The sequence below is a fragment of the Bombyx mori genome, chromosome 8 (genome assembly GCF_030269925.1).
Source record: "Bombyx mori chromosome 8, ASM3026992v2".
NCBI classification, from domain to species: domain Eukaryota; kingdom Metazoa; phylum Arthropoda; class Insecta; order Lepidoptera; family Bombycidae; genus Bombyx; species Bombyx mori.
Window position 1 is genome coordinate 13,795,648 of NC_085114.1, and position 13,270 is coordinate 13,808,917.

The 13,270-nt window shown below is 42.2% G+C and overlaps 1 protein-coding gene across 1 annotated transcript in view; it reads right to left on the reverse strand.

The window, feature by feature from the left end:
• Positions 1-13,270, reverse strand: part of LOC101742292 (receptor-type guanylate cyclase gcy-1) — an 89,970-nt gene that overhangs the window by 35,325 nt on the left and 41,375 nt on the right. Inside the window, exon 4 of the mRNA XM_012697947.4 lies at positions 3,305-3,405. Coding sequence (XP_012553401.2) covers positions 3,305-3,405 — 101 coding nt within the window. The remainder of the gene's footprint in view (positions 1-3,304; positions 3,406-13,270) is intronic.

The following is a 13,270-nucleotide window of genomic DNA, read 5'->3' on the forward strand; positions in this document are numbered from 1 at the left end:
CTTCAGCGGTATCCTGAAGAGACGGGGTAGAGTCCGGGCTAAACGGGAGCGATGGTGGATCAGATTCAGCCAGGCTGATGCCCAACGTGTGCCAATCCACCACAGTCCTCGTGACGGGAACGGAATCGGGAGCGCGACCGAGCTTCATAACGACGGGACGGTGGTCTGAATCTAACTCTGAAACTACTTCGATCGAGTGTAAGCGCAGAGCTACGTTTTTTAATAACGCTATGTCGAGTATATCCGGGCGATGCGCGATATTTAGCGGGTAGTGAGTCGGGGTTAGCGGAGCGATGATATCGAAGGCGAGATCATCGACTAGCTCGTCGAGCCGCCTGCCATTAGGGGTTGTGGTGTGAGAGTTCCACCTGATGTGTTTACAATTTAGGTCGCCCGCCAGAATGACAGAGCTTCCCATGCTGAGCAGCGCCTCGATATCACTGCTTAGAACGATCTTATCCGGTGGAAGATAAACGGACGCGATAACGATCGGCGCGTGTCCCGTCAGTGAGATTCGGCATACTGATGCTTCGATGTTAACGAGCGCGGGGGGATCGAGCGGGATGCAGTGCAAGGCTCTTCTGTAGTAGATGACGGTACCACCACCACGAGCAGTGAGCCTGTCGTTCCTAATCATGTTATAGTTCGCGATTTTAGGGTCGCGGCGCGCGGGCTTAAGTAGAGTCTCCTGTACTAAAAATATGTCAATTTGATGGTCACGCAAAAAATCACAAACCTGATCACGTTGATTTGCGAGACCGTATGCGTTAAAAAATCCTATCGTTACGGATAGGGGTTTCAGCCTACTTTTGTACGCCATTGATTACCGGCGGAGTGAGGGGAGGACGTACGTATTTAACGACGCGTATACGTCGGCGTATTCTTGCACAACGGCGATGAAGTGCTGTGCAGTGGAGGCGGCGCGGATGGCGTCACCTAAAGCGTTAACGCGCTCAAAGTTAATCGATTGAAAGAAGTCGATCGCTAGAGCAAGATTGTCGGACGCTGTCGGAGGGCAATTCGCGGGGGAGGGGCGTATCGCGGGGGCGGGACGAATCGCGGAGGAGGGAGTTGTAGCCGTGTTCGTGTACGGCAGCGGTTTCGCCCAGGCCGAGCCACTGGGCACCGGCGCCGGAACGAACGCTGGCTTAGCCTGCGACACAGAGGGTGCCGAGGCTTCGATGTCTGGGTGGGAAGCTCGGAGGCGGTTTTGGCGGGCGACGCGGCGATTTATTTTCGGGGCTCGGGGGCATCCGCGGTAATTTGCGGGGTGACCCTGTGTTCGACACAGGACGCAGCTAGGCGGTTCCGTCGCGGTTTTTTGATCGCGAGTGCAAAGGGCCGTAGCGTGATCGCCTAGACACTTGACGCATCGGGGGCGCGCGTGACAGTTACGGGAAGAATGCCCGTACAGTTGACAGTTATGGCACTGGCTAGGAGTGCCTTTTTTATGGGGGGCTTCGACGGCGATACCGGAGAGCCTACAGACGGTCCGTATGTTAAAAATTTGCTTACCCTCGGGGGTAGGCTGGAGGGCGACTAAAACCATATTATATGGCTCCCTTCCGCGGCCGGTGTGCATGCGGTGCACTGAATTTACTGGTAGGCCTTGTTCCAGAAGGTCGGCCTTGACGAGTTCGGCATCCAACTCTTTAGGGATGCCACGTATGACGGCACGAAGTTCGCGCTCCTCCTGGAGCGTATACGTATGGAAACTTATACGCTCCTTACGGAGGTAAGAAGAGAGGGCCCTATGGTCGTCGGGTGTTTGAACCTTAATTTGAATGCCGTTCGCGAGGTTACGGGCATTCGTGAAATTAATATTTTTGGCCTTAAGGGCCAGGGAAACTCGTTCCCAGGCTGCCTTCTCTTGAAGGATTACCGGGGGAGGGGCTTGAATTTTCTTTTGTACTACCGGACGCGGCGACGGTGTAGCACGGGCTGGGGGAGCAACGGGGGTCGGTGGACGGAGGCGCGACGCGTTCGCGGCTCTGCTTACTTTGGCGGCCGCGGGAGCTCGGGCTTCCGCAGCGCGCCTCTTACCTTTTTGGACTACTGTGAATCCATCAGTCGAGGGGGCGGGGGAAAGATCGACCTCCATGTCCGACTCCGAGTCGGATGAAGAGGAGGGCGCGGGCGACCCGCAGGCGGGCGTTTTAGAGGGCGCGGGGTTGACGGTCGCGACGGAGGCCACGGACAATCGCTCGGGGGCAGAGGACGGCGCGGGCGCGATGGAGGCCGCGGATGAACGCGTGGACGCGACGTGTGCTGCGGATGAGCGCAGGGCTGGAACCGAGACCGCAGCGATCGACACGGGAGCTTTGCTCGCGAGTATTGGGGACACGGGAGCGGCGGGCGCGACGGAGACCGCTTCTGAGTTCGCGGCGTGATTGGCCTTAAATTCTAAAAATTCGGCCGATAATGTCGGGTACCTCAGACGGAGGAATTCCGCGAACAGATCGATCGTGGACTCCATTGTAACTGTCACGTGCCCAGGGGGGGCTACCCCGGGACTTTAAACACACTCGCCTTACGGCGAGGCCCCAAAATTATAATAATCACGATTAATTACGGCACACAACCGTCCGCTTACAAACGGGCCACTAAGTTGCCGAACGAATTCCAGGAATTTAGGGGTCCGCCCGTTCACAAACGGCGGTGCGACGCAATTAGCACAGGTAGTCACTTCCGAGAAAACACTTGGACGCCAGATGTGCCACGAACCGAGGTCGGGCGATCGAACGAACAATGAGCACGTCAGCACGCGGCGAGTGCTTGGATCGGAATGCGGCCCTTCAAACCGAAACGCATTACTGCTTCACGGCAGAAATAGGCGGGGCGGTGGTACCTACCCGTGCGGACTCACAAGAGGTAATACCACCAGTAATTACGCAAATTATAATTTTGCGGGTTTGATTTTTATTGCACGATGTTATTCCTTCACCGTGGAAGTCAATCGTGAACATTTGCTAAGTACGTATTTCATTAGAAAAATTGGTACCCGCCAACGGGATTCGAACACCGGTGCATCGCTCGATACGAATGCATCGGACGTCTTATCCTTTAGGCCACGACGACTTCAGGGGAGTACCGCCAAAATGGTAGACCAAATGGTGGGCAGCGGCTTGGCTTTACCCCTGGCATTGCTAACGTCCATGAGCGACGGTAACCACTTACCATCAGGCTGTATGCTCGTCTGCCTACAAAAGCAATAAAAAAAGCGACCCTGAGACAACAGAGCGAAGTCGTAACAGTAACGTGTAGGCTATACATCTTAGCGTAAAGTATGACAGTAAAAACTCACATGTCCAAGTCGGTAGCCTCCAAGAATAGGTACTTGACAACGAGGATCCGCTCCTGCTGTATGCTGGTGACCGCTTCGCCGAGAGACAAGATCCAGTTAGCCTGATTGAAAGAAGAACAAAATAATTGTGAGATCGGTGAGTTGGGAATCCGGTCCCGCAAAATGACAACACTGATAGTTTGTGTGGTGATATCCATTATTCGCAGTCGGTATCGTAATTATAGTGAAAAAGGATGATGAATTAGTACTAGTAGTGGGCCATCCTCAAGATCATCCTGTCCTGTTGAAGGTCGTGGCAAAGCCCTGGATGAAGACAGTGCGGGACCGATCATTGTGGCGAGGCTTGTGATTGAGCTGAAAAGTGAGAGGAAGCGGTAGGGCGTATTGTGATACCGGAAAGGGGGTTCCCCTCACTAACCTGCCTATCTCTGTCGTGAAGTCTGTGAGCTCAGAAAAACCTCTTTTTTTATTTCTTAGATGGGTGGAAGAGCTCACAGCTCACCTGGTTTTAAGTGGTTACTGAAGCTCATAGACATCTACAACGTAAATGCGCCACCTACCTTGAGATATAAGTTCTAAGAAACCGAAACGTAGTACCTACCCGCTCGAACTCACAAGAGGCTCTACCACCAGTAGTTACGCAAATTATTATATGCTAGACGATGACCGGTATTTTTTTTATATTTTATATGAAAAAGACACAAATAATATAAATAAACAATTCATTTTCTTGATCTAACCTTAAACCAAACACTCATTGGCTTCGGACGGCTTAACAACGCCATCTGCTGAAATAGCTTAATAGTATTATTATTCACCAATAGATCGGATCGTTTGGAGCCTCTGGGTCTGCGGAGGGACTTCGGTTCCCTCTGTATTTTGTACCGTATGTTCCATGGGGAGTGCTCTGAGGAATTGTTCGAGATGATACCAGCATCTCGTTTTTACCATCGCACCGCCCGCCACCGGAGTAGAGTTCATCCATACTACCTGGAGCCACTGCGGTCATCCACAGTGCGTTTCCAGAGATCTTTTTTGCCACGTACCATCCGGCTATGGAATGAGCTCCCCTCCACGGTGTTTCCCGAGCGCTATGACATGTCCTTCTTCAAACGAGGCTTATGGAGAGTATTAAGCGGTAGGCAGCGGCTTGGCTCTGCCCCTGGCATTGCTGAAGTCCATGGGCGACGGTAACCACTCACCATCAGGTGGGCCGTATGCCCGTCTGCCTACAAAGGCAATAAAAAAAAAAAAAAAAAAAGATGTCGGGAAGAGTTAATCGATAAAGTTGAAAATTGAAAACACGATTAAAACAACATTTTCTGAAAATAATTCGTATCTAGATCGATTTATCGCCCCCGAAATCCCCTGTATACTAAATTTTATGAAAATCGTTGGAGCCGTTTCCGAGATTCAGATTATATATATATTATATTATATTGCTCATTTAAAGGTATAAGATTATATTTTATACACCACAATTAAGACTTCAAACATGTCTTAAGTTACTTGTCCACTCCCTGGCACTGGCTCTGGTGGCCACTTAAAACCCGATGGGTCATAGATTCGTTGACCCGTGTAAAACAAAGCAACAAGAAAGTTAAGATTTATTTACGTGGTATTCGCAAATAGATTAACGCAAGCTTGTAAATAATTAGTGCAAAGTTCTCTTTTGGTGCCAATTGGCGTAAGTGCAAAACGTTTCCAGAGATCTTCAATACCAGTATAGTCTTGCACAAAATGCTCAAAGCATTCACGGATGCATTAAGATTCGGATTTACAAAAAAGAAACTCTTTGTGCTCTTTACGACGATTCCGAGGTAATATTCGTCACATGAATAAATAATATATTTGTATTCAGGTCAGAATGAGAGACTGTTACCACGGGACTCTGATTCTTCCAATGTTTCGCATAGTTTTCTTTATGGGCAGTGTTCAGATGAATTGTTTGAGACGATTATCATTTTACCAATACTAGTGGTACCGCAGTAGTCGAAATTCGCTTATAATTAATTGAAATTATAAGTTTATATACGTCTATAATCACAGATTTTGCCAAGACTACACTACACTACACTATAGACAAATAATATTAAAGATAAACAATATTAACCTATTTTCAATTTGACCACAGACTTTAAGCATTAACTAAAATTTGACAATAAACAAAGAGTATATACACATATGTGCGTGTGTCAAATACATGGCATTGTGTGTAATGTTTTCTTTATTGATTTAATGTATCTTTTATGCATTATTTTTAAAAAATATTAGCATTGTGCACTCCTTCTCTATATTCTCTATAAGTGTGGGAAATTTCATATTCCTCCGTCCGCGCAATTTTCATAAAAAGGGGTACAAAGTTTTTGCTTCACTTATCTAATATATAAAATTCTCGTGTCACAGTTTTCGTTGCCATACTCCTCCGAAACGGCTTAACCGATTTTGATGAAATTTTTTGTGCTTATCCGGTATCTATGAGAATCGGCCAACATCTATTTTTCATCCCCCTAAATGTTAGGGGTAGTCCACCCCTAAATTTTATTTGTTATTTTTTAGGCAAAAATTTTTGTTTTTATTTTTTTATGATACAACATACAAAAATACATACAACCCTAAATTTTCACCTCTCTACGATCAACCCTTATTTTTTATTTGCTAATTAAAAACTTTAAAATTTTTTGCGAGAATTTTGTTTTTATTTTGTCATGACGTAAAATAAAAAAATAATATTACTCTGAAATTTTCACCCCTCTACGATCAACCCCTATTTTTTATTTTTTTATTATAAACTTTAATTTTTTTGGCATGATTTTCATTTTTATTTTGTCATAAATTAAAATAAAAAATCTGATGTTACTCTCAATTTTTCATCCCTCTATGATCAACCCTAATTTTTTATTTGTTAATTATAAACTTTAATTTTTTTGGCAAGATTTTTATTTTATATGTCATGACTTAAAATAAAAAAAATCATATTACTCTCAATTTTCACTCTTATACGATCAACCCCTATTTTTCCATCCCGATTAATATATTTTTTATTCTATGCACAGATCCGCAATAAGGTTGCAAGATGGCAATCAAATATTATAATTGTAGTACGATAAATTCTTATTCAGAGTTTATCATTTCAAGTTCCTTTAATTATGATTTTTTTTAAATTGAATTTGATCTCCCGCCCTCGCCGGTCGACTACTGATCAACTATCAATCGATCAGCTATCCCCGCCAGATGTCACCACTCATCCAGCAAAGATCACGTAGTAGGGGTGAGGACGAAGCCGGTCTCCTGTCTTACTTACCCACTATACATCATAGATTATACACTTAATATATTTGAGAGCTATACAATACTATACATTTTTCAGCCATGTTTTTTTGGTTTTATTTGGGTATCAATAGTATGTTCAGTAGGTCTGATAATCGGCTACTATCTATTTTTCATACCCCTAAGTGAAAAGGGTTGTCCACCCCAAACATTTATTTTTTATTTTAACTTTTTGGATATATTTTTTTTGTTTATAATGAGGTATTATGTGGTTAAATGAGGTTTTTTTTCTACAGTAGAATTTCCCTAGAAATCTTATTTAAGGCAACACAACGTTTGCCGGGTCAGCTAGTATTATATATAGATAGAATATTTCGTATCTGCTGCAGCGTATTTTGTCGTCGTCGTGGCGTAAAGGATAAGACGTCCGGTGCATTCGTGTTGAGCGATGCACCGGTGTTCGAATCCCAGGCGGGTACCTATTTTTCTAATGAAATACGTACTCAATAAATGTTCACGATCGACTTCCACGGTGAAGGAATAACATCGTGTAATTAAAATGAAACCCGCAAAATTATAATTTGCGTAATTACTGGTGGTAGAATCTCTTGTGAGTCCACACGGGTAGGTATCACCACCCTGCCTATTTCTGCCGTGAAGCGGTAATGCGTTTCGGTTTGAAGGGTGGGGCAGCCGTTGTAACTATACTTGCGATCTTAGAACATTTCTCAAGGTGGGCGTATTTACGTTGTAGATGTCTATGGGCTCCAGTAACCGTCTAACATCAGGTGGGCTGTAAGCTCGTCCATCCATCTAAGCAATAAAAAAAAAAAAAAAGCGAACCGCTACGATTTTCATCATTCGTAAGACACTTTATTTAATTTTTATTTTTGAAAATTAAATTAACTTCTCGACTATCCTGTTATTGTTTTCGTATTTTGTTGACGATTCTACTCGAAGACGATAAACTTATGGCACGTTCTCGTAACGCTTAAAAGTTTTTAGCCAAGTATTCGGCTTGGAAATAATTTCATGTGAAATTCGCAATGAAATGCGCTTAACTTCTCAAAATATGAATAGGCCATATTTTCAGTCAATACACGTATGGCTACGGTCTAAATATGAAAACAAATCTTAACCTGCCTATTTCTTATTTTTTATTACTTAGATAGGTGAACGAGCTCACGGCCCACCTGGTGTTAAGTGGTTACCAGAGCCCGTAGACATCTACAACGTAAATGCCGCCACCCACCTTGAGACATGAGTTATAGGGTCTCAGTTTTAACAGTACAACGGCTGCAGCGCCCGTCAAACCGAAACGCATTGCCACATGCCACAGTTCCACATTCCTATTGCCACACAGCTACATGCCACATTTCTTTTATTCACGGAAGAAATGTAAGGCAAGAATGTTAATTTTCCATATTTCATCTCTGACTCGCTTATATACTAGGAGGTGATTAACGGGATATTACATTATGATAAAGCGGTCCAATGTTTACTTGAAGAAAAGTCACACCATAAGATTTTAATTTTAAATTAAAGCAGTAAGTAATTTGTGCTGCGCTTTGACGAAGACCTGGTTACTGCGTGATTAGGAACAGCTTGTCCCGATCTAGAGGATCTGCCAGACTATCAGAGAATAAGGGAAAACCAAAAACATACAGATAACTAATTCAAAATGTTTTGTAACTCAAATCACTATCTAATCTACTGTATAAAATAGTTAATGCGCACTAAAATTCATCAAAGTTTTTCCATTTAATCTGATATTAGTCGTCCAACGGATAATTACATAAGTTAAACATCAAAGCGTTATTTGGACTTTGAATTCTGGGATCCCAAAGCGACGTCCTTCCAAACCAAAACACAACAATTAAGGTACACACGAGTCGTTGCGAAAACCCGCATACGAGGTAGGAAACATTCATATATAAAGTCAGATCCTGAGAGACTTAAAATTATTCTAATACGATACTGATTTAATTGGCTCCTTGTTTACAAATTTAACACCAGATATGTTAATTGGCAGTTTGTATACGAATTTAACATCAGATATTTAAAACTAATCTTAACAGTGTCCGGCCTAAAACCAGAAAACACTCCTATTGCAACACTAGTTACTCCGCATTGGTATAATGAACCAATTGAAAAAAATCAAGAATGTACGGGCAGATAAATAAATTTCTAAACAGGAACTATTGTTTGTAGGGCGCAATGCAATACCTTACGTGTAGTATCTGCCCGTGAGGCTGGAATGGGCATCACAGTGGTGTCAGCATTTACATTATGATGTCTACGCTGAGGTAAACACCAATACCAGGTATTCCTTCAACACGCTCGCCCAATGGAATAAACAAAATATACGTTGTTTTCTTTATGCTTTAGTATTCATTTAAGACAGCCATGTGAACCAATCCGCTCTTCTCGCTAGTAACATAAAAACAGTGAAGATTTAATTCTCAAACGATAATGGATGAAGGCCAAAAACATATTATATTAGATCAAAACAATTGCCGAATATCTCGCTATTCAATTTATTTTCAATTTAGCCAATCACGACCACTTGCGAATTCACGAATTTCCGTAATTTCTATGTATCTCCATCCTCGTTTGAGGAGAGGAGAACCTGTCACAGGCATTTCTTCGGGGAATTACTGAATTCGGTCAACACGACAGTTCGCGTTGTCCACAAATCTCACTAGTCATTCGCCTTCGAGCAAGAAATCCAATTATGCAAAAATCGTTCTGAATCCGGAAAGAAACAAACAACTCCTGATTTTTTCTGCTCCGTTAAACAGTCTTGTCAGTGCTAAAGGATCTGTACAGCTAATATAATGGGCTCTATTATTAAATTACCATTTAGTATACTGGAGTCATTTCTAGGATTTTTTATTTTATTTCTTTGAACTATAATATCTAACCCGTGATATCGATATATCTCTGCCAGCGCAGTGGTAATTTTTCAATACCCTTCTTGAAGAAGTCTGGTGTAAGGGAGCCAAAGAACTCCTGAAAGGCATTGGTATTGCCTCTTCGGTATCCAAACCTTGGGGAAAATAAGTCTTTTTTTTTCTGCTTTTTTTATTGCTTTGGTAAGTGGACGAGCTCACAGCCCACCTGGTGTTAAGTGGTTACTGGAGCCCATAGACATTTACAACGCAAATGCGCCACCCATCTTGAGATATAAGTTCTAAGGTCTCAGTATAGTTACAACGGCTGCCCCACGCGTGAAGCCGAAACGCATTACTGCTTCACGGTAGAAATAGGCGGGGTGCGGACTCACATGAGGTCCTACCACCAGTAAAAGTTGTGTTGTGTGTTGTTGGCGCAAGGACTGATGAGTACGGTGGGTGACGTAAAACTTCCAACCCTAGTTCTTGTAGGTTAGAGACTGTCTGCTGTGCTATATGAGGTCGAGCTTTATGTGTAAGAGCAGTGGGGATGAGAAATTAACCATTCTTAATCAGGGCTATGAGCAATTATATTATGTATTTATTTACCTCCTACCAAAATCCCTATCTTACTAACCCAAATTGCTATCTTGAAAACCGATAGTCCTTTACTATTTCTTGAGGACAAGGTATAACTAAGTCTGATACTTCATCCTTAAAGGATATTTTGTGTCGTTCTGTGCTCCAAACTTCCAAACGCAGTTCGCATGAATTTTGCTACAACCATTGTAAGCAGCAGGAGTCTTTAATCGTCTTAGCCCGGGTAGTCATCACCTAAGACGTTCGTTCTTATCCTACGCTATAGCCTTCACAAATTACAGGTTCGTGATACCTTTATTTACAGAATCTTCAAGTTGGCTCATCGGCTAAGCTCATTTTATAAAGTTCTTTCAGAGCTTCCTATAAATACTTCAAATAAATCTAATATGACAAAAGCCTGGGTTTTAGCGAAACGCAAATGAAAAAGAAGTCGTACCTAGTATGTACTGATCACAACACAAAAATATTTATATTACCATTGAAGTCAGATTTTGCCATATATTGAACTCTTGACATTACAACGATTGAGACACATACTGTTGCTGATATTAGAAGTCTTCGATAGACAGAGATCGAAATTTTTGCTTTGAAGTTCGTTGTTGACTTTAATTTTCGGACGACCACAGGGTTCATAGTTTAAATCAAAATTTCAACGAAAAATGGCAGCAATGAATCCAATAACGAGTCCTGCGAACGTTTATTGTGTTAATATTATGAGTCATTTCTGCGGCCTTGGTACCGCCACGAAACTCTTATTATATAATAACTCGTATTTTTAGTATAGGTTTTAGTATCTCACAATCTTCGATCAACAATAGTAACCAATAGTCTAGTTCCAAAACATATCAAATTAAAAACACGGTCTTGTAATTTCAACATGGTAGAACTAATTTTGAAACTGGATATAAATTTTAAGCTGTATTCAGTTTCTCTTTAAAAATAATCTAGTTTATTTATATCGTTACTATATGACTATATCGAACAAATTAAAACAAAACTCGTCCACCCATATAAAAAAAAAACTCGTAACACCCTATAAGATTGTCTGGCTTTATTCCATTACTACAAAATTGAAAAGAAATAGTACTTAGAAATTGTAAGAACATTTATTGCCACGTACCATCCGGCTATGGAATGAGCTCCCCTCCACGGTGTTTCCCGAGCGCTATGACATGTCCTTCTTCAAACGAGGCTTGTGGAGAGTATTAAGCGGTAGGCAGCGGCTTGGCTCTGCCCCTGGCATTGCTGAAGTCCATGGGCGACGGTAACCACTCACCATCAGGTGGGCCGTATGCTCGTCTGCCTACAAGGGCAATAAAAAAATAAAAAAAAAAAAAATAAAAAAACATATCGAAACACCGTCTGACAAGATACCCGTAAACGAAGCACTTTACAAACATCAAAGTACCTCATCGTAGAACGGAGACTATCAAAGGAATAGCGAGACAAACGAAGACACTACATTCGTAGCTATAACAGACAATTTATTTCAACAAGAAGCGCACAAACAAAATAAATACTCTTCTAATAGATACTTCTGAAGTGGCTAGCTTTAGTAGCCTTCAGCCACTCGTAGCTTGGACGGAAGATAAACAAGAGAAAGAACAACAATAGTCAGATAAATTTTACAAAGAACACAGCTTGAACCACGCAGGCGGGTACCGATTTTTCTAATGAAATACGTACGTAACAAAGTGTCACGATTCACTTTCACAGTGAAGGAATAACATCGTTTAATAAAAATAAAAAACACCCGCAAAATTATAATTTGCGTAATTACTGGTGGTAGAATCTCTTGTGAGTCCACACGGGTAGGTATCACCACCCTGCCTATTTCTGCAGTGTAATGCGTTTCGGTTTGAAGGATTGGGTAGCCGTTGTAACTATACTGAGACCTTAGAACTTATATCTCAAGGTGGGTGGCGGCATTTACGTTGTAGATGTCTAGTCTAGTAAGCAATAAAAAAAAAACACAACACGAACTTATATACAAAACTAATTGATGATAATACTGGCTGATAATAAAACGTCAGGTGAGATGACGTAGGCGTCATACGATGTGGAGCTACGAATAAATATTATTTATTCGTAATAAATATTATTTATTCGTAGATGTGGAGCTGCATTTAGTCTTATGTGAGTACTTGCCTACTCGCTAAGCTTTACTCAGATTTAGGTACAGATTCTTTTTGTTCATAATATAATCACATTTTGGATAATTACGAACTTAAAACTGCTCGACTGCTAAAAAAGACACGCAATCATGGAAGAAACGCTATTAAAAGTTTCGGGGCACGCTGTCGATTGACTCTCGCGATAGTCCAAACGAGTAATATTCGCGTATTTTTGCCCGGCGTAATATTAGTTCCACTGGTTTTGAAACTTATTGCTCGTCCTCCTTGCATCGCTTTCCTCATTAGTGAGGGTAGTGACTACCCAGTCCTCTCTTGTACGATTGTACTCCATCTGTTACGATCCTTGGCTTCGTGGAGGGCAAGTTTGATGTCCAAAAAATATCTAATCTGGTCCGACCATCTCATGGGGCTGCGTCTTCTGGGACTTTTACCGTCTATCTTGCCTGTCACCATCACCTCTTCAAGATTGTGATACTCCTTTCGAGGAATGTGTCCAAAGAACTCCAGAACTCTGTAAAGGGATATAATGCAAAGGAAAACTTATTGCTAAGGACGTACATCAGGAAAAAGTCTCCCATCAAACGTCCCTCGGCGCCATCACGCCCGTAACTTATATACGAACAAGCGTTATAGCTACACGTCATGACTTAGTCAAGGTACTGTGCGTATTATGAGCCAAACGTCGTCGCCACCGCTCAACGTATGCCCGGTCGTATGATTCATCGAACTCACTACTGCAGAAAGGGTTCCGGATAATTTTCGTGATGGAATTTCCAGGTAATCGATTTACATTACGTGAGCTCTTTTACTCATATCGGCAGATACAAAACTATACGAACGACAGCCGTGTTAGAATATAAATTTGGAATTGACGTCAGAATAGTTCGATCTCACCAAATTCGAGCTCAATAAGTATAGTATATATATTATAGTATAGTAGTCTATACTAATTTAAAATCTACAGTGGTTTTTACGGATGTTCCGTTATAACTACTGAACCATACATGCATATACAATACATGTACTTAATGGATAAGCTAATATTTATATGAGTGTTGGACTCCCTA